Raw genomic sequence first — 27140 nt, forward strand, 5'->3', positions numbered from 1 at the left:
AAACATATGGCGGTTCTCAAAAAAATTCAAAACACCCTGGCTGGCGTAGCTCAGTGGATTGAGTGCGGGCTGCGAACCAAAGTGTCGCAGGTTCGATTCCCAGTCACGGTACATGCCTGGGTTACAGTCCATGACCAGCAACCGCACATTGATGTTTCTCTCTCTCTCTTTCTCCCTCCCTTCCCTCTTTAAAAAATAAATAAATAAAATCTTTAAAAAAAATTCAAAACAGAACCACCATATGACCCAGCAATTCCACCTCTGGGTGTACACTCACAGGAAATGAAACCACTGTGTCCAAGAGATAGGGACACCCCACATTCACTGAAGCACTATTTACAGTAGCCAAGACCCAGAAACAAGCTAGGTGTCCACTGATGGATGCATACATAAAGAAAATGTTATATAACATGTATATATGAGGTACATGTGTATATATATATATACATATGAGTGTGCACATATATGTGTGTGTATACACACATACACACACAAGAAGAGGAAAGGAAATTCTGCCATTTCCTTGTCGCATACGGATGTCACACATTACGGCTGGAACTTGAGGGCCTTAAGGTCAGTGAACTAACACAGACAGATAAAGACAAATGCTGTGATCGCACTGATACCGTGGAATCTGAAAAGTCGAAGTCAGGGAAACAAAGGGTGAGACGGTGGTTACCAGGGGCTGGGGGCTGGGCATGGGGGGAATGGGGAGATGTGGACCAAAGGTGCAAACTTCCGGTCAGAAGATGAGGCAGTTCCGGGATGTGATGGAACACACGGTCACTGCAGTTTAAAACGACAGCATTGTTCCCTTGAAAGTCACCAAGAGAGTAAATCTGGAATGTTCTCCCCACACAGGGAAAAGGTAATGAGGTGCGGTGAGGAAGGTGCTAACTAACCTGATTATTATAACAATCATTTTACAATATGTAATGTATCAAATCACATTGTATACCTTGAACGTAAGCAATGTTTTATGTCATTTGTATCTCAAGAAAGCTGGAAAAATACGTAAATAAATAATGCACATTTAAATTGTTAAAAGAGAGCCACCCGGCTGGCGTAGCTCAGTGGATTGAGCACGGGCTGCGAACCAAAGTGTCGCAGGTTCGATTCCCAGTCAGGGTACATACCTGGGTTGTAGGCCACGACCCCCAGCAACCGCACATTGATGTTTCTCTCTCTCTATCTCCCTCCCTTCCCTCTCTAAAAATAAATAAATAAAGCCTTTTAAAAAATTGTTTTAAAAAAAGAGAGAGCCACAAGGCAGGATGCATTGCTGAATGTCTAGTTTCCCCCCAAAGCCCCGAGAAAGCCGCCCTCCCCTCTAGGGCTTTCCTGTGTACAGTCCCAGGAGCTCGGGGGCAGAGGCGACCTGGCTAAGCTTCCGACAGTGGCCTCGTCTTGTCTGTCTGCACACCCACACCTAGCACTGAGTCCGGCAAAGAACAGGCACACAGTAATGAGAGACCTATTCGTGCTGGTTATTGGAGAGGCTATTCTGTGGAGCAGACAGGGAGCCCTTCCTCCTATTTATTTATAGTAAAGGTGTGTGACTTTTATACTTCAAATTATTTGGGGGTCTAGGCTATCCGAGAACAAATGGAATAAATGCCACAATAGTAGCTTCTGCTTTCCTGCAAAAGAAGCGATTTCACTTCTGAGAAAGCCTGGGTGTGAGATCTAGCTCATTTCCATTCAAATCTATCTACTCAACACAGCGGGAAGAACCGAATACTTTTTCTTTGTTCATTTGCTTGCAATCCTTTAATATGAGTGAGTATATGCTCTATAAAATGCTCTAGATGAGCGAGCATATGCTCTATTCAGAAATCAGAGATTATTGAGGAGCCTAGAATCAAGAAGACAAATAGAGAATATTCAAAGATTTATAGCAGAATAATTGCCCTTTTAGCTGTAAATTCACCAATTAGAGGGGGAAACAGTTTTCCAGTGAAAAGTCATTTTCACCGATTAGACTTGTTTTTAGAGTGACATGCACGGGAAGCAAATGATTTCTTTTTCCGAGGCTGTTCAGATGCCTTTACATCCAAAAACAAAAAAAGCTTCTTCACACATTCGTGCACTCCATTGAAGGAACAGCATTTGTCAACACAATGTTGCTTTTCACATATTCTTGGCACACCAAAGAGCTCCTCTTAAAACAATGTCGAAAGCATGGGCGGGAAGCTCTCCAGCCGGTCCAGGGAGTGCTCATGTGTGGTCGTTATTCAGCCCGTCCTGCCAGATGTCACCTGAGCGGCCCCCATTCCTGCAGGTGCGACACCCGGAGTATCCGAGCAGATCAGCCAGGAGGTACTCGGAGCGGAGGCGGGGCTGACACAGAAGCACCGCAAACTCAGCCGCAGCCGCCAGCTGTAAAATTAACAGGGAACCTGCTGGCCGCCTGCCGCCTTGCGTTGAGCAAGAAGCATTTCAGAACGGCTCGGTGGGGAATGCCGCCACAGTCAGGGTTTCGTGTCACCTGGGTCTCCCCGTAAACGTAGGGAGGGGCCTGCCCATGGGATGGGCTTCCCTGAGGGGTCTGGGCATGGAAGGGGAAAGAAATGAACAAAAGACAAGAAAAACCTCAAAAGAAGCCATCTGTGTCTCAGGTCCCAAAATACACTAATTGTTCTTTATCTCTAGAGGCAAGGAATGGCAATTCATCATGCAACCGCACTTTTCTGAAACGTTTATGTTTCACACTCCGAATTTCTTCAAGGAAACAAATTGAGATGTGGTCAGATTTGCTTATGGGGCCGTTGCTGGGGGACAGAGGGAGAGATAGCATCTAGAAAACTCTGCTGACCTGTAATCATGACCCTGCCGCCTGGGAGAGATGGACGATCCTAGCTGTGTGTGCCTGCCCTCCAAACTGAAAGAATAGAAGGTCCCAGCTTTAAAGTAAACTAAGCAAGCGTACACCTCAGGAGGCCTGTTCACATCACCAACATCTTTGCAAGTCCGTTGCCCATTGGTGGACAGCCCTCCTCAAGTGGGGCAGCTCCAATACAATGGTAATATTCTGACAAGATCACCCAGGTAGTGTCGGGGAGCGCTGGTTACGGAAATCTGCGCTCTCTTCCTCGGCTCTGTGGGAGTTCATTAAGTACGAGGCTCCTCCTTCGGTGGCAGAAACCTGACTTGGGGGCGGGGGCAGTGAACACAGGATACAATGCACAGATGATGTATTACAGAATTGTACATCTGGAACCTGCACCATTTTACTAACCAGTGTCACCCCAATAAATTCAATTAAAAAAGGAAACATAAAAGAACTATGCTGACTGCCCGTAGCATGGTAATACTTTGCCTTTTCAGAAATCTGCAGGGCTGGGAAGTAAGCAGGTCTGAGAGTGACTCCTGAATCCACGATGTACTAGTCTCCTGCCTTTGGACCAAGATGGGGATAATAATATTATACGATCGCCCAGCGGTTTAAATGAGAGAGTGCATGCCAAATGCTTAGTACAGTGGCTTTCATATAGTGAGGGCTCAGTGAGTATTAGTGATTGTTTTCGATGGAGGATACGCCAGCTAGAGCAGTTTCTCAGTCGAATAACCAGACCTGGTCATTCTTTCCTGGGAAGGACTGCTCGAGAGTGTAGGTGGAACAGCATCTCAGGCCCCTCTGCCCTGAGGTGCCAGTAGTGCCCCTGTCAGAGGGGTGACAAGCAAACATGTCTCCAGACACTGCCCCATGTCCCCGGGTGCCCAATCACGGCCGCGGAGAACCAGCGTTCTGCCTCTCAGCCTCCTTCTGAGTGACCTTGCCAATCACAGGCCATCGTCGCTTCGCTCCATTTGCGTTGGGCAATTAGGAAGTGTTGTACTGGACACATTTGGTTCATTGTTTTTAAACCTCGAAGTTATGCCCCTTCTGATAGCGTCAGAACCGCCTTCCTGCTTTGGGAGAACCATCTCTGTTCAATTCACAGCCCGTGTGCTTTCTAGAAAGTGCTCCCGGTACAGTGCCCGACACCTTGTAAACGTGACGGTCAGTGTATGGCAGGAACGGATCGCACTTCCCTTGGCTGATGGTGTGAGCAGGTCCCACAGCCCCTAGAAGGCACCACGGGGGGCCAGAGTGACGCCGTCCTCGAAGAAACAGGACGCAGAGCTGAAGCCCAAGGTCATCATTGACCCTGGTGAAGCCAAGTCTTCAAGCACCCCTGCTCCCTGGACTTGGAGGTAAGTGATGCAGTGAGTTTCTCTCCCGCTCCTGGCCGTGGGTTGCTACCGCTGCCTCTTCTGTGCCGGCATTAGGGCAACGGTGTGTACGTGTACCTTTACTCATCTCCACGGCGATCTTGCGAGATGCGCATATATGATACCCAGGTGACAGGTGGCCATGGGAACTCAGGATGTTAGCGGACACACTCAGAGTCGCGCAGCCAGCATGTGGCAGAAATAGAATTTAATTTAGTTTTGGCCAACATCCAGTCTAGTTTATCACCTGTGCTCGCTGTTGGTCTTGAGGGGCGGGCTAAGGTCTTTGACAGGTGGGCTAAGGTGTTTGACAGCACGTCCCGTGTTCTGAACAGAAATACTGGGACACCTTTGTGGTAGCAAGCCTGGTACGTGAAAACAGTTCGCCCAGAGAGGCTCAACCCCTATTCATTTATCCTTGTGAGGCAGGGAGGAAATTGTATTAGTTAATATGAAACTGCCTTGTTTTGAACACATCCGAAAATAGCCAAGGAAGAAATGATCTTCACCAATAAAGCAAGGCGGATACGAAAGCTTCGCGCTTGGGGGAACAAGGGTGATCTTATTACCCTGAGCATCTTGATGGTAACTATAAAAATCTGTCTTTGTGTGAGTTTCAGGAAAACATATAAAATAGCAATATCACCTTGTGCTTAACACTGTATCCTGCAAACGCAAGCCCTGTTCCAGAAGGAATCATAATAAAACATCAAAGATATTACTTAGGAGAAACCCAGCGCCCTCCTAGGCCATCTGTCTACATGCAGTTCTGCTTTCACCCTGCGAGGAAGTAAATCTCTGGGCAAACTTACAAGGGGAGGCCAGCACTTCGCCCAAGGTCAACAGCTGACAAGGAATAGAGATGAGAGCCTAGGGCCTCGCTGACTCTTGAACCAGAGTCCCTTAGCTACAGCACGCTGGCTAAGGAATGAGCGAGGTCCCAAGAACACAATCTCCAGTACTTGTCCTTCCCATCATTCAATCTCACGTTTGCACCAGCCCCGCGAAGCGTGACACTGATTAAGAATGCTATTCAGACTCAAAAAATACTCAAGTCCCTGCGCTATCTGAGGCACCAGGCTGCGTGCGAGGGGTTGTGGGTTCCATAATCACCCAGCTGCGGGAGTTCTTGATGAAATACCCAGAAGGTCAGACCATAAACAGACCCGAGTCCCAGAGGAGAACTCTTCCATTTTCCAAGGCGGCAGCGCTCAGTGGCCTTTGGTCAAAGATCATTGGACAATTCTGAAATTTATGTCTCCAGCACACCCACAGTTTGTACCCACTGTTTCTTCCGCCTGAACTCTTTCAGTATCTCTCCACAACTACATCTGCGCCCTGCATCCTGTTGTTTACAAATGAGGACCACGATCTCTCTCTCTCTCTCTCTGTCTCTGTCTCACGCACACACACACACACACACACACACACACACGATACACTGGCTTAAAAAGTCTCTGGTTTCCTACAAGACTTAGGAGGAATATAAAAGTCTTTTTTTTTAAAAAAAATCTTAGATCCTTAGAAGTTCAACCAGATTTCAGTATGAATGAATTAGTCTCAAGGAAGATATACGTAGTAGTAAAACCTGGAATATTGAGATAATTTCAAAAAAAGTTTCAAATAGCCATAAGATACTACAAAAGCTTACACGTTTACTAAGGTTTTAGCCTTCAGGAATTATGATTAGAAAAGCCACACACTTTTCCCACTAGGATTCCCTGGAAATAGGGAATCAAGGAGCAATGGGAAGATATTCGTGTTTCAATGTGTGCTGCCTGAAATGCCCCCACATGTCCAGACCAGGGCAGAGTTCCCCCATTTATCAGTGTGAAACGAGAGTGGGAATGCCCTGGGTTTATGGTCAACACAAAAGCCTATTATAAAGCATTTTTATACCTTGATGTTACTGGTTAGAATGAACACACAACTAATACCTGGGACCCAAACAGGAAAAAACGTCCACCTGCTCAAGCGAATTCTTAATTTTCTCTGTAGAGATTTTTCCCACCAGGACCATAAAAAAGTAATTCTGACTGAATCCTGCTTTCACCCTGCAAGGACGCAGTTCTGAAGGAAGAACCCTGCTCCGAAGCCCCAGGTCTCCTTCCCTAACACAACGACCTTCGCAGCCTCTGGGAGGCCCCCTGACTCACACACAGCGTCTCCATACAGTGCTGGAATGACACTCTACCCGGGATTCACTTTCAAGATTGAAAATAAATGGGCCAGAGAAGAGCTGTATGGGAAAGCACAATTTAAAAACTTTCCAGAATGGTTGTAAGAGCATCAGATGGATCATAGTTCTGAAAAGCAAGTTGTAAATAACTGGGCTTTGTTTAAAATACTGGAATGAACAGACTCATTTGAATGGAAACTTACTGTCACGTACGCAGGTGGACTAGGGTCTTGGGTGGCTAGAACCTCTGCGTTTTCTCTCTCTATATGAAGTACCACATTCCTGTCCAGTTAGACACACATCTTACTTTTGAAGTCACAAATTGATGGATCTCAACTCGAATGCAACATCAGACCATTTACAGAAGGACTTCTGTTTCTCAAAATTTTGTCACTTGTATTTCTAACATGTAACATGTATAAACAGTGTTTTAAAAATAGAGCCTAAGCCCTGGCTGGCATAGCTCAGTGGACTGAGCGCAGGCTGCGAACCAAAGCAGTGCAGGTTCGATTCCCAGTCAAGGCACATGCCTGGGTTGCAGGCCATGACCCCCAGCAACCGCACATTGATGTTTCTCTCTCTTTCTCCCTCCCTTCCCTCTCTAAAAATGAATAAATAAAATCTTTAAAAAAATAAAAGAGGACTTTAAAAAACAGAGAGAGAGCCTACACTGAGGAAGTGAGACACTGCCTCACAGTGACACAGTGAGACACTGATTAGACTGATCTTTTTGCAGCTGACGACCCACCCAGACGCCGGGCAGCCCTGTGCCCTGGCCCGGACTACCGCCCAGGAGGACAACGGGAAACCGCAGCAGCACCTGCTGTGCGGGGCCCTGCGGAGAGCTCATCTCAGAGTTACCCTCCTCCAGCGCCAGCGTCACTGGTCCCACCGCGAGAAAAGCAGGTGGAACTTGACCACCTGTAGCTTCAATCAACTCAGTGCCCCCCCCCACCCCTACCGAACACCCACCGCAGTCAGCTCAGACCAGGAAATGCAAACAGAGTAACAACAGGGAAGTTTTCCCAAAACCAAGGAGCTTGATCCAGTACATTTTTACCTTGTTCAGCCTCAGTCTGTGGTACGCGGTCAAACCACGAAGTGCAAATTCACACCATATTCATGAAACATTAGAATCGCCCGTGGAAAAGAACGCCATGTTTATTGGCATGTGCTTAGTTTACAGCATGCCCTCCAAACACTGTCTGGTCATACACAGCTGTACGCATGTGTGGTGCCAGATGGGTCTCATGTAAACCAAGGCCTCAAACGATGTGCACCTGGGGGAGGGGGTGGGGGTCTCGGGGTGGGGGAACATGGAAAAACGATCACGAAACTCACCTCCCTGCCTCAAAAGTGAACCAAGCGGCATCTCGTCCGTACCGCCGCAGGGCGCTTAGCGGCCAAGAGATGAGTTTGACTCTGGGATTCTGGACGTCCCAAAGACAGATGTGCTCATATGTAATCTGCAAGGCACATTCGCCATGTACATCTAAGTTAGGAGATGGCATCAAATACACATTGAATCTCTCTGGGAGAAAAACAGAAGGTTAGTCTAAAATCCCCAGGAATAAAACATCAAAGACAATGTAGGAACACAGAGGCATTGCAACATAATTCAAGCTCAAACAGTCTAGCTTTTGACTGAACACGCAAAAGGATAAACCTTCCTCCTAAGTTAGCAGTCCCAGAAAATGATTTTTTAAAATGAAGACCATATTAAATCACATAATTATGAGACAGTCTGCCTGTCAACACACACTAGACACTATTTAAATGAGCAAAGACCATTTTAGACTCTTTCAATTTGCATAATAAAAACACGTGTGTGCCAATAAAAGGCTGAGCAAGGAAACCATGAAAACATTTTTTTCCCTGCCAGGTACATATTAATTGCACCCACACTTCTGTGTTCACAACAGATGCAGGTGTGAAATAATTGTCATCTGGCTTAACGATGTTAAAGTTATATGGACCAGCTTGTAATTTTCATAACTAGAATGAATGAAACTGTATCCCAAATTATTTAAAGAAAACTCGATACTAATGCCATGCATGTAATAGACCTACAGTTTGGAAAAATTCCCATGGATACATTTGAACTAGTTTTAACAGTGAGCTGTCTTCAGCGAAATACTGGAAAGAAATACTCATTCGCTTGTTGGGATGACTGTTTAAAGTTTAACTAAGATTATTCTAAATATAGCTCTTGGTTCATTACAGCAACCAAATTTGCATTTCTACAGGTATAATCATGGCATTTCTATTATATTTTTAGAAAAGTCATTAATTTAAGATTACAGAGGCAAAAATCTTTAAGTGAAATATGAACAGAAATATTACTATTATGGCAAACACATTTTCACCTACCCATCATTATGGTAGATTGCGTACATCTGACAACAGAGTGTGATGCTAATAACATTAATGTCATTCTACATTAATTACTTTATTGCAGTCAAGATATCACTGGAATTTCCCATAGGTTTTAGTTGAATTCGGTAAATAGGAGTGTCAAGACTGTCTTTGTGAAATGTATTCATGCATGTATTATTCAAGTTTTCTACGTTATTTCAAACTCCCTCTAAGCAAATAGTTGCTGGAACAAGTAAGAAAGACCGTCATCGTTAATTAAAAAGTAAGAGAGACTGTTACCAGTTTATTTGCGTAACAGTTCTTTTACAACTGCCTTGCTCACCAGTGAAAACAGTCACAGTAGTGAGAGTGACCCTTTCTACTACGATTACTTGAAATTACACAAACTGACATTGTAAAGAGCCTTACAAGACATAGTTGAGTTTCACAGTCATCCCTGGTGCTCCTCTACCCATTTGAGAGGTACTCTTACTCCCATTTGACAGAAGGGGAAACCGAGGCACAGAACACTGGCCCAGGACAGGTAACTCCCGGGCACAGCCGCGTCTCGAAGGCCGTGCGTAGCGCCATCAGAAGGCAGCTTCGCAAACACAGACGTGCGAAAATACGTGCCGATCAGAGGACTCTAAACTTAAAAAAAAAAATCAACACCTGTCGTGTTTTCCTCTTTACGTGCCTCCATTTGTGAGGCACCTGGGTACGTCCTCCAAGTGGGGGCGCTTCCTGACTTAGGGGCGCAGGGAAGGGGCCCGCACCCGGCTGTCTGACCTGCCACAGGTCCGCCTGCCCGCAGCTCCCCGTCCCGGCCTGCAGAGAGGCTCTTGCGGATGAGCGCGCACTTCTGGGTCTCCGTCAACAACACGTCCGGGAAGGTGGGTGATGGCCAGTACGGGCCATGCGAAACGGTCCCAGACCGTGAATGTGTCCTGAAGACACTGCCCCCCATGCGAGGGAAGGATGTTTTTTTTCTAACCATTGGAGTGCACACCTGGGAAAGGGTCAGCCCAATTCTGCCTCTGCCGTGTTCCCAGCCGGGCCAGGGGCCCCACAGCCTCTTGGGGGTCACGTCAATAGGGCCACAGCAGAACTTGGGGGACCCATCTGCCCTGTCCCATGCCTCTGCTCTTTGGAGACAAGGAAGCGATTCTCACCTCCGGGCTCACACTGTAAACCAACATTGATTTTTGCTGAAGTGTTCATGAATATTTTGGTCATTATTACATAAAATGATTTATTCCTGGGTTGAATGTTGAGCTCAAAGAGTTGGCTCAAGTGTTTCAGTAGAAAGGGGAAAAAAAAAAAAGAAATCACAGACTTAGGTAGGTTTACACTTGATGAAATATTCATAAAGTTCAGATTCTATTAAAAACAACACTGGAAGGCTTTCAGTGAAAATTTTAAGTGGAAAAGGCAAGGCGTACACCCACGACACAGTCAAATCCGTGCATTCTAGCTACGGGCCCAAACGTATGGTCTGGAATCAAACACTAGCCACTGGAACTGGAGTGAGCTCTTCAGCTCTTTTAAGCTTCCGTTTCCTCATCTGCAAAATGGGAAAGTAACAGTACCTCTGCCCTAGGGCTGCTGAGAAAATTAAATAGTCTATATGCATCTTCCACAGAGACAGGCCCAGAGCAGGCCCCCCCCCCACAAATTCTAGCTGATGTTACTAATGCAGACATAGTCAGAGTGTGCATCTAAAATATACAAAGAAGTGAAACCCACTGAAATAGTAACACTGGGTTTAGGGGGAACAAAAGGTTATTTTTGCTTCTACGTGCGTTTTTTTTTTTTTTTACAACTCGAAGCATTTTGCGTCATGAAGGTGTCTTACGTTTTGTTATACAGGGACCGAACGGGTCTACAAACGAGCAAAGGAGACAAGTCTCTGTACGTACCACTCTGCTCTCTCTCAACCCCAGTGGCCAGCAAGTCGGGCTCCCCGAGGCTGATGTCGTTGACCCGCGTCCCCACGCACTCCGCCTGGAGCACTTTGCACCACTCGTCAGCCTCGAGGTCTGCGGGAGGGTCCAGAAGGCGAACCCGTGAGCCCAGCGCCCGCGTCAAACCCCGCGTCAAAACAAACCCGGAGGCCACAGCCCTCCCCGCCGTGCACGAACCTGAGTCACAAGCAAAGGTCTTGGAGGTATCGTCACTGAAATAAATCCCCACGGCGTGCTTCTTGGTGCTCTTGGGCAATCGCGCCACGTTCTTCACGTTGTTGAGTTCCGTGACCTGAAAAAGACGGACAACGGCGAGTCCGATCGCGCTCCGCGGAGGAGTGCTTCCCACCCACACGCCCAGACTCCGGGCAGCAGACAGGGACAGCAGGAGGGGCGCGGCCGGGTGGGAAAGCGTGGATCCCTCCCGGGTTACCCTTAATGCGCCTTCCTACAGCTCCCGTCCGTCCAGAGGCCTGTGATGTGGCCAGGCTCGCCTTCATGGAGGTAGAAAGCTTGTTCTGGCTGTTTTATTTGTTTTTTTTACCTGCCAAAGGCTGTGCCTTCTCCACGGTTCTCGTGTCTGCCTGCATCACGGCGAACGGCCTTTCAGATACTCGCAGGTGAGGAAACACCCCACTGACCCTGAGCAAAAGACCCATCCAGTTCATGCCTAAACCATCTCCCTGTTCGCCAGCCCCAGGGGGACCGTCAGGCCTCTCACCAACAGCCCCCACTCGGCGTCCGAGTCTGGGATCCCGACACAGAGAGCTGCTCCGTGAAGGGTGCACCCGCCCTCGAACTTCCCGGCTTCCCAGGGGCCAGGCAACCTCTGTTTCACTCGGAGGCGGAGAACTCTGCGTGGGTGACGCCTGGTTCCCAGGCGCAGGGCAAGACCGCCCATTCCACACTGTCCCGCCTCTTCCCACCTCTGTCCCACCAACCACTTCATGGCTCCTTTAGCGCTTGTACAGACGGCTCCCCTCCCACGTGGGGGGCTGCTTACTGAGTTTCCCAACTGGCTGTGCCCCTCTGGTCACAGCCGGGGCCCCCGCTGCAGTCCAAAGGGGCTGAGATTTGGCTCCTGCCTGACGGAAGGTTTCTGTGGCTTCAGGGTCGAGTAGTGACAAGGGAGATAACGCTTCCCCACCTACAAGAACTCCCCTTCCAGGAGCTCCTTGCTATTATGCGAAAGAATGTGCCTGCCATCCATCTTTACCTTCCGTCACGGGGACCATTTCTTCCACCTGTTGCTCTAAATTCAATAAATACCTGGCTCCAGAAGCAGGTGAGGGGCTACATAAATACCCTCGATGAGCAGGCTAACCTCATTAGTTTGTTTCCCTGCTTTTTTTACTTCCACTGGCTCTCTTTATAATATAAATGCACATTCCTGAGCATAAAAATCATACAGGTTGCTATAGACCGAATGTTTGGGCCTCTCCCCGATCCATAGATCAAATCCTACCCTACCCCCTCCAGCCAAGGTGATGGTGTGAAGAGGTGGGGCCTTGGGGAGGTGCTTAGGTCCTGGGGGTGGAGCTCTCCTGAATGGGATCAGTGCCCCGTGAAAGAGACCCAGAGGGCTCCCTGCTCCCTTCTGCCACCCGAGGACACAGCAAGAAGATGCCTTTCGTCTATGACCCAGAAAGAAGTTCTCACCAGACACTGAAGCTAGCAGGGCCTTGACCTTGGACTTTCTAGCCTCGAGAACTGTGAGAAATAAACTTCTGTTGTTTATAAACTGCCCAGTTTATGACCTTCTGTGATAGCAGCACAAACGGACTGAGACAGCGGCCCCCAGCCTTTTGGCACCAGGGACCGGTTTGTCCACGGACGGGGGCCAGGGGGTGGGACAGGGGGCAGAGCTCAGGTGTGCTTCCCTCTTGGCCCGGTCCCCAACGGGCCACAGGCAGGTACCGGCCCACGGCCCAGGGGCTGGGGACCCCTGGATTAAGACACCGGTGTCCCCCAAAGCTCGCCAAGCCGGCCTCTCTGGTGCCGCAGCACTGCCTGACTCATCCTCCAACTGCACCAAGTCCCTTCGGGTTTATGGGATGAAACGGTTCATAGTCGATTTATGTCTGTGCCGCCGCCCCGCCACAAGCCTCTGTCGCTTGGCCAACGACGACTCGCCGCTCTCTCCACTCCCATCGTAAGCCCGCCGGAAACACGAGGTCCAGGTGGACTTGTCAAAGCCCACGTCTGAGCATGTCTATGCATGCAACACTTCAACGACTTCCCACGCACGGCACTTGGGGCAAAAGCCCAAATCCTTAGGATGACCATCAGGACCCTCGGTGGCCTTCCCCACAGCTGTCTCACCGGTCTTCTCCCTGTCACCGTCGCCTCCTGTCCTATGTCCCAGCCACAGAGGCCCGCCCTTCGTTCGTCCCCAGAAGGGCCCGGGACTCTCCAGGCACAGAGGCTCCCCCACTCCCTCCTGACGTTGCCCCCCCCACCTCCCAGGGCTTAGTTTAAACCTCGGTTCCTGCAGAGCCCTTAAAGACACCCCCACCCCAATCCCGCCTGTTCTCAGTCTGCAGGCTCTACCCTTCGGGGCCGTCTTTTTTTTTCTTTTTTTTTTAAGATTTTATTTATTTATTTTTAGAGAGGGAAGGGAGAAAGAGAGAGAGAGAAACATCGATGTGCGGTTGTTGAGGGCCATGGCCTGCAACCCAGGCATGCGCCCTGACTGGGAATCGAACCTGCGATGCTTTGGTTCGCAGCCCACGCTCAGTCCACCAAGCCACGCCAGCCAGGCCTGGTGGCGTCTTTCCCCTCAGCCCGCCGATGGCTGTGCGGGCTGTGGTTCAGCGCCCGTCTAGCCTGTGGAGTGAAAGTCCCATGGGCCAGGGACAGTGAACGTTTTGCTCACCGCTGTGTCCCCTGAGTGTGACACACGGCTTGCTGCAGAGCGGAAACTGTGTCAACAGTGTGGGCTTGAACAGAAGAACACACCCACCCACAAACGTCCTTGCAGGGCGTGTCTCCCAAGTGAACGCCTCCCTCTCCCGCCTCTTTTTTCCTGGGAAATTTTCCTTCTCCTTTAAGGTCGGCTTCCTCTGGGAAACCTGCCCCGACCTTGGTGTGAATTAATTGTTCCTTCCTTTCTGCTTCCCTGTACGCTGCAGGAAGCTGTACGCTATTATCCGCTGTTGCGATTGATCCACTTATCTCTCCGGTGCGCAGCTAGGCGCGAGTCACCTGCCAGTGACTTACTGGTGGACTCACTCAACGAGAAACCGGCATAGGAGAGCCGGCATTTGCCAAGCCCGCACCAGACGCCGCGCTCTGTGCTTGGGCTGTTCTTGCATCATATGGCTCCTTGGATCTGCACAAAACCCTATGAGAAAGGTAGTATCATCGATATTTTCAAGATGAAGAAACTGAGGCTGAGAAAGCTCCAAGTCAGGTGCTCAAGCTCACAGCTAAAAACATGGCAGAAGCAAGCGCTGCAGGAGGCCATGTAACCCTGAATCCTATGCTGTGTGGCCGCCTGAATGAAATGCTAATGACGGACCGACTCGGAACAACGTCCAGCACAAAGGATCTTCAGCCCTGAAAGTCATCTCCTGTTTGAGGGTCTCTTTCTTTTCCCGGGGTAGGGGTGGACATAGGATGTGGGTGCCCCAGGCTTCAGGCTGACCCCCTACAGAGTCCCTATACAAGAGTGGTCTACCCTCGTCCGAACACGGCGACTCCCGAATGCGTCACGGCATTCATCACACATCCGTTAAGGGCCAACAGGAAGGAGTAAGTCACCCAGAAGAGTCAGGAAACGTAGGAAGAACTGCATGAGTCAGAACACAATTACCCATCTTGGAAACTGGTTCAGATAATAACAAGCTGGCACCCCCATGCAGGGGAGGGGACTGAGTGTTCCAGAGCCGGCAGGGTGCTGCATCACAGGTAGAAGGGAGATCAGGTTCTGAAGCAACAGGGTCTGTCCCTAAATCGGAACCACACCTTAGTGAGCACCTGTGCGCACCTACCTGCAACCACCCCCAACGCACCCCCTTTCCGTTTTCTTCTCCAAGGTCTACTTAGGCCTACTGAATCCAGCTACACCGCCAAACAAGACCAGAAACAATCTGTACAATTTACTGAAAATGTCAATATTAGAAGCATTGACATGCTTGATTTTCTCCAGATATTGGGTGTGTACTTTCCAAAACCCACTGTTAGCTACAGGCTTAATCTGACTGTGGTACACCCTGGGCCAATTCAATCCTTGGACTAATGGAAAAGTCTTGGAACATAGTGGCTCCTAGAAAAATCCACCAATACTAAGATCACAAACACTAAATAGGAAGTTCTGTGATAAGCAAGGTATGTTTCTGAGCACGAGGTCAGAAGAGATTAGGTAGAGAGAAGAACTGGCAAGAATTTATTCTCTCTCTAGAATTGGGGATTATTTCAAGTCCGACCAAAGGCAGATTCTGCACCTCGCAGCGACCTTCCTTCCCTTCTCTAGATTGGATTATTTGTCCACAGTCGTCCATTCCCTCTCGGCCCTTGTGACTCTCTCCCGATGGGTTTGGACTTGGCCGTGCGACTGGCTTTGGCCAAGAGAATGGAAGCGGATATGCCGCGTCCGCCAACAGAAATGCATGTGAAATTAGGTCAGTTCCTCTGTCCCTGAGCTTCCACCTTCCACCCCAACAGCTTCGTCCTCTTCCTCCCTGGATCTCTGAATGTGCAGACAGATGGATCTCCAGCGAATCAGACGAACCCAGCTGTGCCCAATATACACACTCACATTCAACCCAGGTCCCTCGCGGAACAAGGGCAGGAGGTAAAAATCATGTTGCTGTCATCTAATAAGATGTTGGAATGGTTGCCACAGTGGACATTGGCCAACACGCCCTCTGTTTGATTTCCTTTTGACTGAGAATCTTCATAGAATTTTTTTTTCTCAAATCCCGCTGTATACCAACCCTGCTTCTAGCGCAAAGACCAGATTTCCTAGTCCAATATGTAATAACGCACGCGAGCACTGCAAAACTGATGGGTTTTATTTGATCAGTTGAATCGTTTTTTATTTTTTTTAACTTTTCCAAGGAAATCATACCATGTCACACTAAGTTGAAGTAGAGCCAATCTCATTAGATGAGGGAACCAGTCCCGCGCACCCCTTTGCTCAGCAGTAATAGAGGTAAGTCCATGGCTCAGGAAGGAAGCCCACCCACTCCCGTCAACTACAGAATGTCGGATGGTTACAATATGATCCCGAGTCCTCCGGGTGCTATAGCACCCTTGGTACTGTCATGAATCCCGTTCAAGGACAAACAGTGAGAATCAGGGAAGAAACCGTTATAACATCACAGGTCGCAGGGAAGGGTGGAGCCACACCCACAGCTAGAACTTCTGGCTTCTCTGTATGTTTTCCCTAATACTGCACTCCATGACGTGTGCTCCTTAAAATACTTTTTACTAAAATATTTTTAGTAAAAACACTAAAAAAAAGAAATGAATGAATAAATGATTGGGTGAATAAGGGCACAAATGAGGAGAAGTAAAGATGTCAGTGGTTTTGGAGACAAACGCATCAAAGATATGTCTGCCCATTGTAAGCCGTACCTTTAAAGGTGAAGGGGTAAGGGGGAAATAGGGGATGCAAACCTTAGTTCCTAAGGAAAAATAAAGTACTTGTCCACTCAAAATAATAAAAGGTCATCTGAACTAAGATCATCTTTTCTACTTGGACCTTAAAATGTTGAAGAGCCCTGGCTGGTGTGGTTCAGTGGATTAAGCAACAGCTTGCGAACCAAAGGGTCGCCTGACTGGCAATTCCCAGTCAGGGCACATGCCTGGGTTGCAGGCCAGGTCCCCAGTTGGGAGTGTGCTAGAGGCAACTGATTGATGTTTCTCTCACACATTGATGTTTCTCTCCCTCTCTCTCTCTCTCTTCCCCTCTCTCTAAAGAATAAATAAATAAAACCTTTAAAAAGTTTTGAAGAAAATCCAGCTTTCCAGGAAGCACCTGCTTTTATCTGAGTACATGGGGCACCATGGTTTACACCCAGAACTCTGCTCTAGTGAAATTCTGCGTGGGACACCCAGCACGGGAGTCTAAATATCAGGTAGTTGGGGTCAAGAACATACAGTGAAGGACGGAAATCTCAAGACTACAGGCCAGAATCTTGACCTGTGTACACACCTGCGTAGCCACCGCCCAGATGGACAAACGAGACATTTCAGTCAAAACCACCACTTCCTGGGCCAGCACTGCCCACAGATAAACCCACTACTCCGATCTTCATCACCGTTGGTTAGTTCTGACTTTTTAAAACCTTCATGTATTTTTCTGTGTCTGGATTCCTTCACCCAACACATGGCTGTGAGACTCACCCCTGCCGTCACATATTTAAAACGTTTTGGCATCTGAGCAGCAAGTACACCACTGTGCGGGCGACCGCACTGTTTACATTAAACTTTTTGTTTGCTTTCACTTAGACAAATCTCTTGCAGAAAAACATATTACCTGACTTTAGGAAATATACTGTTGGAGTATAATATTATCCAACAGTATAAGCCACTGTCTTTTAATACAGGTGTTAAGTCAACTTAAATTAATTTTTAGATTGGCATTTTTGAGAATTCTTTCAGTCCTCTTTTATTCTGATTCCTTTATGCTTCATATTTTTTAAACAAAAACTTTGGATTTTCTCTTTTTTCCCTCCCTCTTCTTGTTGCTCCAGGAATTCTGAGTTCATCCTTTTCTTCTCTGCGATCTTTCTTTTCCTTTTATTTTGAAGATTTTCAAACAGAAAAGCTGGAAGAATAATACTGTACTACACCCTTTTACATAAGGGACTTGCGTGGATTTGGGTATCCAGGCGGTCCTGGAACAAATCTGCTGAGGGACGATGGTACCACGTACACCAAGCACCTAGGATCAACAATGAGGAACATTTTGCCAACTTGACTTTATTTGCTTCATCTCTCTGAGCATATACACGTGTGAGTGCTGGTGTGTGTCCACACATACACACATATGCACTTGGTTTCAGTTGAATTATTTGAAAAAAAATTGCAGGCACAGACCCAACTTCTGCAAACATTTCTTATGAAGAACAAGGTTCTTATCATCTCAGTGTCACTTTTCACCGGAAGGAAACAGGGAAGAATTCCTTGTATCATCTCATTGCCACCCCATATTCTAAGTTCCCTGCAAGTCCCCGCATGTCTTTGCGAGCTGGGCCCACACCCTCCGCCGTCACCAATCCAGGATCCAGTGACGATGCGGACACTGCATCTCTTCTTATATCCGAGCCACTTTGAACTTAGACGAGTCCCCACATCTTGCAAACGGCACTACCATTTAGAGAAGATTACGTCGGTGAACTGTTCCATGCTCTAGGTGTTTGCTCTTCCACGGAGCCCTTAACTTTTCCATTCCCAGCACTTCTTCTGCAGTGGAAGTCACTAGGAAAGGCTTGATGAGATTCAGGTGCCATTTTCGTTAAGAACCCTTTGTCAGAGAGCCCGTGGGCTTCTCGCTGCCTCATCTCGGAAGGCACATCGTGCCTCTCTCTGATGCCCGGGAGGTAGCCGCCATCTCTCTCCATCATAAAGTAGCAATTCTTCTACTGGTTTTTCTGTGATCATCTGGTATCTTGTGAATACCCTGTTCCCCAACCATCTTTCAGGGAAATGTCTTAGCATCCACGGGAGACTCTTACCTGCAAGGTACTATTCTTTTAATCCAATTGGTTTGTCGACCTGAGCCCGTGCAAGTATGATTGACAGATTCAAGATAAATATAAGACACTGACACTGCTCCCACCCATACTGCTTTTTATGAAAGTAATCTGGAAACACAGATCACAGATATTACTAGAGCCACTATTATTATGCATTACTTCAAAATGTGTAGCTACAGCGTTGAATCAGGTGAGCAGTTCAACTGTGTAGAATTCACGCTGTCTGTTTAGCTGGTATAAGTGCCCACCGTACACCCCATATGCATTCCGCCATCCTCATCCTTGGTTTTAACGTGGATCTGTCCACCGGTGAGCTGTTGCAGACAACTGAGTAGCTCACCTGAGAAGGAAGCCATGCCGCTGTGACTTCGAAATAACCATCAGCCCCTTCACGGCCATGGCGGCAGGGACAGCCAGGTAGCTGCTACCACCACTGCAAGTTCTAACTGGTTGGTTAGGATCTGAAGAACACCATGTCCAGGTGAATCGGGGGGGTCCATTTGGGTTACACTTCTGGAGCCTGTGGAAAAGGGCTATTGGCGACTCTTTGCTTCTGAAGCTTTTGGGGACACCTGCAGAGCATCTTACTGGGGCCTTCCAACCCTCCCCCTTGCTGTGAGGCAGCCTCCCTCCCACCGAGACTCAGGACAGATGGGGAAGGGGGTCCACCGCGCCCTTCCTGGGCCAATATGGGGGCGACAGAAGGCCACTTCGCCGGGCGTGTGCTTTCGGCTTTAGCAGGTTGGTTTGGTTGGACAGCCCTGCCTGAAAATCAGTCTGAACAAACCTGGGTTCACGTTTCTCAAGATACATCACAGCCACGTGCTCCTCCCACAGCTGGAAGAAATAAATCTGCACCTCGGCGTCTCCATATCGGTCCTGCTCGTCCGCTGGACCGCTTGCTCTGCGGGAGTGTTCCTACCCGCCTCTCTGCAAATCCAGCCCCCTGCGATGCTAGCGCTCACTACACCGAAGGGACCCCTCTCCCGAAATAAAGGGAGTGCCCGATTTATCGCTTCCTTATCTTAAAAGCCTAAATGATGTCCATTCTCTTTACGTGGTCTCTTTGTCCTAGGAAGCAACATTTCTCTGTGTGTCCCCTCCTATTGTCTAGAAACACTCTCCCTCCAGCCACTGCCACGCTCAGCCAACCACAGATTCGCCTCTCACTGACACCATTCGGGGGCAGGCCACGCAAAACGGCCACACCCTCATTCCACACTTCTCACTGGCTTTACCTTCCTCCTTAGCACTGAGCAGCCACACCGATGACAGACGGGATATTTGCGTACGGATTTCCTTCTTCTCTGTCCCTTCCCCGGATCTCCAGGGCCCAGAATGGCGCCTCGCACCGTGCACACCCTCAGTGAGCACATGTTACATGTTCTCCCGCGGTGACAAGGAGGCCACGGTATGGCGATGCCGGTCCCGTGCCCAGGGCGGGACAAATCCCAGACAGGGGCAGAGGCAGGATGCGACCCCAGGCAGGTGGGCTCTTCCCCCTGTGCCAGACGTTGGGCTCTGTGCACTTCGTGGCGAGGCCGTTATTTAGGGGTTCACATCTCTAAGGGCTGCTGCTCGTCTGGGCCCACGGAACATACAAGCATGCTGAGGCTTCCAGCGGTTCCCTCGTTCGCCCAGCTGGCCGGCAGGTGCGCTGGGATCCGACACAAGTAGCCTACTACCCTCCGCTGAAGCGCCAAGTCCGCCAGCAGATGCCACCAGGCGAACAGGAGGAAAAGGCACAGAGAGGCGGCCACGCCTGAGCAGCCAGGCCTTGTTGTTCCTCAGGTCGTCATGAAGGACCCTCAAGGGCTTATGAGACAGGAAGACGAGTGTCTAGGCAAAGGGAACCATGATGCACAAGCAGGGGACCGCAGTTTCTGTGAAGAACACAGCGCAGGCGGGCCAGGACCAGCTCCTAAGGGGCCGGCACTGCCGCCGGGAGTCCCGTGAGACTCGGGAAGTCTGGGCAGATAAATGAAAGGGCCGCATCTGTGTTTTAGAAAGACTCTTTTGCAGAGCAAGTGGTTTGCAACCTGGGGGAGATTTCTGCACCCCTCTCCTCTGCATGGGTAATCGTAGCAATGTCTAGAGTCATGCCAGGTCGTCACAACTGGGGGTGCTACTGGAATCTACTGGATAGAGGCCGGAGATGCTGCTAAACATCCTATAATGCACAGGACAGTCCCCCACAATCAAAATGTTAATAGTGCTGGGGTTGAGAATCCCTGATCCAGTAAGAACGGAGAATGGACAGGCTGATGCCTTAGGGAACTACAGAGTGACCATCACGTGGAACTGAAGATGGTGGCGCCCCCTGGAGTTAAGCAGTGGACAGCAGGCTTGGCCAACCATGGTGGCCTCAACCTTGGGAAGGAAGGGGACCTGATCAGAGGACAGAGATGAGGTCGAGAGGCCGGGAGACAGCCAGGCAGTTGGTGGATTAGGACTACGGCTTGGGTTGGAACGGGGAGGGGGGGGATGGAAAGACAGGGAGAGATTGAAGACTTACTTAATTACTATGCAGCCCCTGGTTTCCAGTTTCCTGACGATCAGAAATACCGAGTCTTATGACTCCATCAAAGAAAAGATATTCAACACTCTCCGAAATTCCTGATAAATCTTTAAGTATGCCATCCAATTAGGAACACCCAAATAAGGACCATCAAATGATTTGGGCTGTTTAAAGCCATACCGCAGATGTCTTATTCATCATACGTGATAATATTAATTGACATAAATGTTTAACAGCCAGTGATTAACAAAGCAGCCATACTTTAAAACTTTAATTTGCTATCGATATAGTTCTGCATTAACAACTCAGAAAACAATTACAAATTACACAATTCAATTTTCCAAATGGATTACTTTGTAACTAGATAGAGGGACTGTTAAATTTCCTCTGGTGTTTCAGGAGAAGATTAAGACAATCAAATTTTTTAAAAATACATTCCCTTGAGTAACTGGTACATTCCTGTCAGAATTACGCAATTAGTAGGCATTGTGTGGGAATTTTAAGTATGTTTCTGGCATGCTGCAAAGTTGGAACCCATTTAAGAAAACAAGGATTGGATTTCCAATTTTTCTCCTTCTTTTGCTTATAGTAATGTACAGATGATGATTTATTTATATTTACAGAGTGAAAATGAGACCGCTACCTAAAAAGGCAATTTGCTGTCTTGCTTTTTCGTAGGCTGTATCCTAATTATTTTCCCCTTATGGGACTGAATGAATTAAGTGAGCAATTCGCTTTGTATATGCAAATTGCAAAGCTCTGCAAAAGCTTCCAATTGCTTTATTCATTTTTTTTAAATAAAGCCATTACCCTGCTGAAAATGAAGAGGCACAAGCCCCTTTAACTTTCGTAGGTTGTCTTTGAAAATAAAAGTAATATGAAAGCAACCCATTTGGGGGTCCATAATGTTTCCTCAAGTAATCAAATAAATAATCAATTACACTATTCTTACTATCATGGTTTTTGTTGCAACACTTGTTTTTGTATTATTATGGGTTGAAATTTCAGAGTACTCTCAAGTGCCCTAGTAAACATTTCTGTTAAAAATTTCCAGAAGATTGCTTTCATTGTGTTCCAAAGCTTTAAACTTTTCCATATTGTCTTTCCTAAGAAGAGCACCCCTGGTTTTAAGACACAGCGCCAGCAAGCAGGGACAGGTAAATGAAAAGAGACACATTTAGGGCTAATCGCCAGTTGTCGCCACAAAACATTCCTCTTCGTGAGCCTCCCACTCAGGACCCCGAACACAGCAGCCTAAGCAAACATTTTATAAAAGATTCCTTAAGAAAGAACCAGTCTAGACAGTGATAGCCCAACCCCCAGAGAGACGGTTCCATTCTTTCCCAAAATATCCACATGCCCTTGGTCACTTAAAATAAACTGGACCGGTGCCTGTCTGAGTCATAAATTTGAACTGTCCCCTTGAACAGTGGGTCTTTATTTGTCCGTGTGAAATAGCTTAAATAATCCATTCATTGTGTCCTCCTTAAAAATAAAAAGGCACACACACACACACACACACACACACACACACACAAGCAGCACTCAAACTGAAAAGTCTGTACCTGAAATTTATGCAGAGAACGGAATCCGGGGCGAAGGGCACTTTCCTAAGCTGTCAATGGGGGTGTGATATTGTATCACCTTTCTGGACACAATTTGGCAGAGTACTTACAAAAAATTATAAGTGTGGGGGATAAAAGCCTCCAATCTCACTTCTAAGGTTTTTTCTTCCAAAAAGATTAACAGGGACACATAAAGATAGAGGCACAAGCTTTTCACCATAATGAAATGTGTATTAACAAAGAACTGGACACATTTTGCCTACCAATGTGGGTGTTTTTAAACAGGTTAAGGTCTACCGATATTAAAGGTTGCTCTAGAACTGCTAAATTAATGAGGCGTCATCAATACGCCACTAATTACTGACTTCGACTTACAGTCAAAGGGTGAGCAAAAGGGCACTGGTGTAATTGCCGTGGCCATCTAACGGATCTCACGACCCATGACGTTCTGACTGTGAAAGGAACTGCTACCCAAAGTTACAGAGGAGCTCCAGACGCACCCCCAGTGTGCTGGGGACGTCTGTAATTAGGGTCTCCTTAAATAAGCACGTACAGTATGTAATAATGAGTTACTCCATTCTCTAAAAATAGATCTCTATATGAGTGAGACCACGTTTCTGTTTGTACAGACGGAGAAAACTGTCTGAAAACGTGCCTCGGCCTGATGGCACTGTGTTTCCAGAGGACGGGGACCGGGGCCGTGGTCCTCTCTCATTTTAGTCCACACACTTTAGAGTGGTTCAGGGTGGTTACCGGGAACATGCATGATGTTTACAAATTAAAGAATAAAAAGAGTGAAGAGGAAAGAAAGAAAGAAAGAAAGAAAGAAAGAAAGAAAGAAAGGAAAGAGAGGGAGGGAGGGAGGGAGGGAGGAAGAGAAAAAAGGAAGGAAGGGAGGAAGGGAGGAAGGGAGGGAGGAAGGAAGGAAGGGAAGAAGGGAGGGAGGGAGGGAAAGAGAAAGAAAAAAGGAAGGAAGGAAGGAAGGAAGGAAGGGAGGAAGGGAGGGAGGGAGGGAGGGAGAGAGGAAGAGAGAAAAAAAGGAAGGAAGGAAGGAAGGAAGGAAGGAAGGAAGGGAGAGAGGGAGGGAGGGAGAAAGGGAGGGAGGAAGGGAGGGAAGAAGGAAGGAAGGAAGGAAGGAAGGAAGGAAGGAAGGAAGGAAGGGAGGGAGGAAGAGAGAAAGAGAAAAAAGGAAGGGAGGGAGGGAGGGAGGGAGAAAGAGTGAAAAAAGGAAAAAAGGAAGGAAGGAAGGGAGGGAGGGAGGGAGGAAGGGAGAAAGAGAGAAAAAAGGAAGGGAGGGAGGGAGGGAGGGAGGGAGGGAGGAAGGGAGGAAGGGAGGGAGGGAGGGAGGGAGGGAGGGAGAGAGGGAGGGAGGGAGGGAGGAAGGGAGGGAGGGAGGGAGGGAGAAAGAGAAAAAAGGAAGGAAGGGAGGAACCTGCACAATATTTCGAAGGAAGGTGAACGGATGTCCATTCTTTGTCAGCGGAAGCCTTGACCAGTGGCTCGCTGGCCCAACCACAATCCGTGATATCTCTCAGAGCAAAACCACCTCTGACTAATTTTTCACTAACTTGAAAAAAACCCACCCTTTTTCTTTTGACATCATTTAAAGAGAGCTTCTGTGGGGACTTGGACTGCACCCAAACGCTCCCACACAGACATAAAATAACGCAGAACAAGCCTGACAGATACATGCTCTTCAGAAATTCATGGAAGAAATAAGTGTAGATGAACGAGGAGATATTTGCAATCAATGAACTTTGTCGGTGAGGCTTGCTTTTGTCTTGTTTTTATATATGTATGTGTCTCTTACAAATATAACTAAGTCAAACATACGTACACACTACTGACAAAGTAAAAGGATTACATTTTCATAAACCTTTCAAAACCTGAGTATCTTCCCTAAAAGCAAGGAAAACCAACCATTTCAGATGACTGGTCCAATCAGCGAGGGACTGAAAAAAATAATTTAAACTAGATGATTGCTTTATCACATTATAGGTCAAAAAATGACTTATACAAGTCAAGGACTTAACCCAAAAGGCTTTAAATTCAATCCACATTAAACGAAACAATTAGGTACGAACTTGGCAAACTGTGGACAGGATATGGAGGCTGAAGGTTACAAATGCTGATGAAGGACTCAGAGCAGGCTCCGATAAATGGAACATCACACCACGTCCATGAACCGAGAAACTCAACATAGAAAAAACGTCGGTTTTCCCACAATTTGATGTATAGGTTTAATGTAATTCTTTTCAAAAATCCTAATAAGTTTATTGGAGAGTGTTATGGAAAGGCACTAGTAGAGCTAAAACAACGTTTTAAAAAAGAATAAATGGGAAGAAATCATGCTACCAAAGAGTAAGGATTATAGCCACCACAGACAAGAAAGTATGATATTAGTAGAGAGGTAGATACAGATCCCAGTGGAAATGACTGGAGAATCTAGGGATAGGCCCATGCTAAAATATGCAAATGATCCCTGACAAAAGCACAAAAGCAATTGGATGGGGAAAGAGAACGCCTCCACAAATGGTATTGGAATAATTACACAGCCATCCATAAAAAGAATGGAACTCAATCCGCATCTCACACCTTACACAAAAATTAAACTCAAAACGATCATGGACTTAAATGTAACACTTAAAACTATAAAACATTTAAAATTTTTTAAACAACAAAACTGGGAGAAAACATTCAGAATCCAAGGCTAGGCAAAGCGTGCTTAGACTTGACAGCAAAAGCGTGAGCCGGGAGAGTATAAATCCCAAAACGAGACCACATCAAAATTCAAACTTTTTTCTGAAAAGACCCCGTTAAAAGGATGAAAAGAGAAGCTATGGAACAGGAGAAAATGTGTACAACCACAAAAAAACCCCAAAACTAGTATTTAATCTTTGTTTAAAACCCTGTCATATACAATAGTAAAAAAAAAAATCTGGTTAAAAAAAGGGGTAAAATCCCAACAGCAGAACTCCCCAGAGCCTCCACAAATCACCGTGGATTAGGAACCTCAAAAACGGGATGGCAAAGCTGCAGTTCCCAGATCTGACCCCAGGATCCCTGGTCCTCCCAGAACTCTCCTTCGCCACGCTCTCTCACGCACATTTCAGCAAACAGTAGGTTCGAGAAATTGTGGGATTCGTCCCTCTGGCCCAAGGCGAACTGAACCCTGCAATGATGATGGAGGAGCCACAGCGGGAGTGGCCTTGGAGGTCCCCGTGACACAGAAGGTAAGGCACGTGCAGGACACGCAGAGCAGCAAGGCCAGGGTTAGCAAACAGCTCTCCCACATCGGGGCCAGCACACTCCCGCCGCCATGCCGCCGGCCTTGGTTGGAAAAGAAAGAGACGGTCTTCCTTCCACTCCGATTCCCAATCATTCCTCATTACAAAAAAAGGAAAACTACGCAAAGCAATGCTCAGCCCCTTCTGGTGATGGTGAATGCCTTTGATTTTCTGAATGAAAACAGTGGGCTCATGCTTAACCTGAAGGAACTGTACAGGTGAAGTCACTCAAGTGCTAACACAGTCGCAATTCCAGTCCATCACACGCGCGGGCATCCCTGCCGGCCAGCCAGCCGCCAGTGCTTGGGGGCGCTTCCCGCAGGAGGTAAAGGCATGAAAAATGACTCGTTCTATGCGTGCATTATTCATGCATTTATTTTCCGGTGTTTGCACAGGAGCACCGCTGGCTGCGTTTGCAGGGAGGAAGGCACCGACTTTCAAAATTCTCCAGCCAATTTCTTGTCTTAACACCTCGACGAAGGATCAGATAGGCAAAACTGGCATTTTTTTCTTAGTAATACCTTTCAATATGAAATGAAAGAAGCACCGTGTTCTCATAAATGCTGCAGATGCCCTGCAGGGCAGGTGCGTCCGCTGAAGTCACACACCACCTCGGTACTGACCAAACAGCGTCATGTACAAGCCCTCATTTATTTTGGAAATGGCTTTATCTACAGGAGTACACTCTGAAATCCAGTCACGGCATGCTACTTACAACCCTGGTATTATATTATCAAGATTCATAAATTACACAGCATTTAGATAAAAAAAGATGCATAACTCAAGGGTTACTCCGGCTTTTTGTATGCCCCAAGAGATTAATGCGAAATGTATCAGATCTAAAAGAATAAGAAGGATGAATCCGGCTACAGGAACTCATCAAGGGCTTGGAGGCTTAATGTAGATAATTCTGCCGTTCTAATGCTTTGAACTTTGGTTAATGACGATGAGAGATGAAAGAGAATTGCCTCACCACGTTCCTCAAAGATTTACATATTAAATTCCACAGCCAGGAGGGCGAAGTAGGAGACAGGGCAAGTTTGCCCTCCATCTCCCCTCGCTTTGTTTCATGCTCAAGGGGGATCTTCCAATCCACTTGGACTTCCTTTGAGTCTGTCCCCAGAAAACTTCCCAATCCTGGCTTTTTCTGCCTCCCATCCTCACTCCCCCATTTCCTCCAAACCAAAAACCCCTTTTCCTGGCTGTAGATGTCTCAGGTACAGATTTTCTCTGGCAAGCTGAGCAGAGGTTTGAAACAGAGACATCTATATGTGCTCCACGTCCTCTACTGATAATATCCATTGCGGTCCAGCCAATACCGTAAAACGTGTGTACTGTGTTTAGGTGCTAA

The 27140-nt window shown here is 47.5% G+C and overlaps 1 protein-coding gene across 2 annotated transcripts in view; it reads right to left on the bottom strand.

The window, feature by feature from the left end:
* DOK5 (docking protein 5) overlaps positions 1 to 27140 on the bottom strand; it is a 126200-nt gene that overhangs the window by 34853 nt on the left and 64207 nt on the right. For both annotated transcript variants that reach the window (XM_045833217.1, XM_045833216.1), the window contains 3 exons: positions 10891 to 11005; positions 10669 to 10788; positions 7736 to 7925 (listed from right to left, as the gene is read on the bottom strand). In XM_045833217.1, coding sequence (XP_045689173.1) covers positions 7736 to 7925; positions 10669 to 10788; positions 10891 to 11005 — 425 coding nt within the window. The remainder of the gene's footprint in view (positions 1 to 7735; positions 7926 to 10668; positions 10789 to 10890; positions 11006 to 27140) is intronic.

This window comes from Phyllostomus hastatus, unplaced genomic scaffold, assembly GCF_019186645.2.
Source record: "Phyllostomus hastatus isolate PE091 unplaced genomic scaffold, TTU_PhHast_1.1 phas_contig_17, whole genome shotgun sequence".
Taxonomy (NCBI): Eukaryota; Metazoa; Chordata; class Mammalia; order Chiroptera; family Phyllostomidae; genus Phyllostomus; species Phyllostomus hastatus.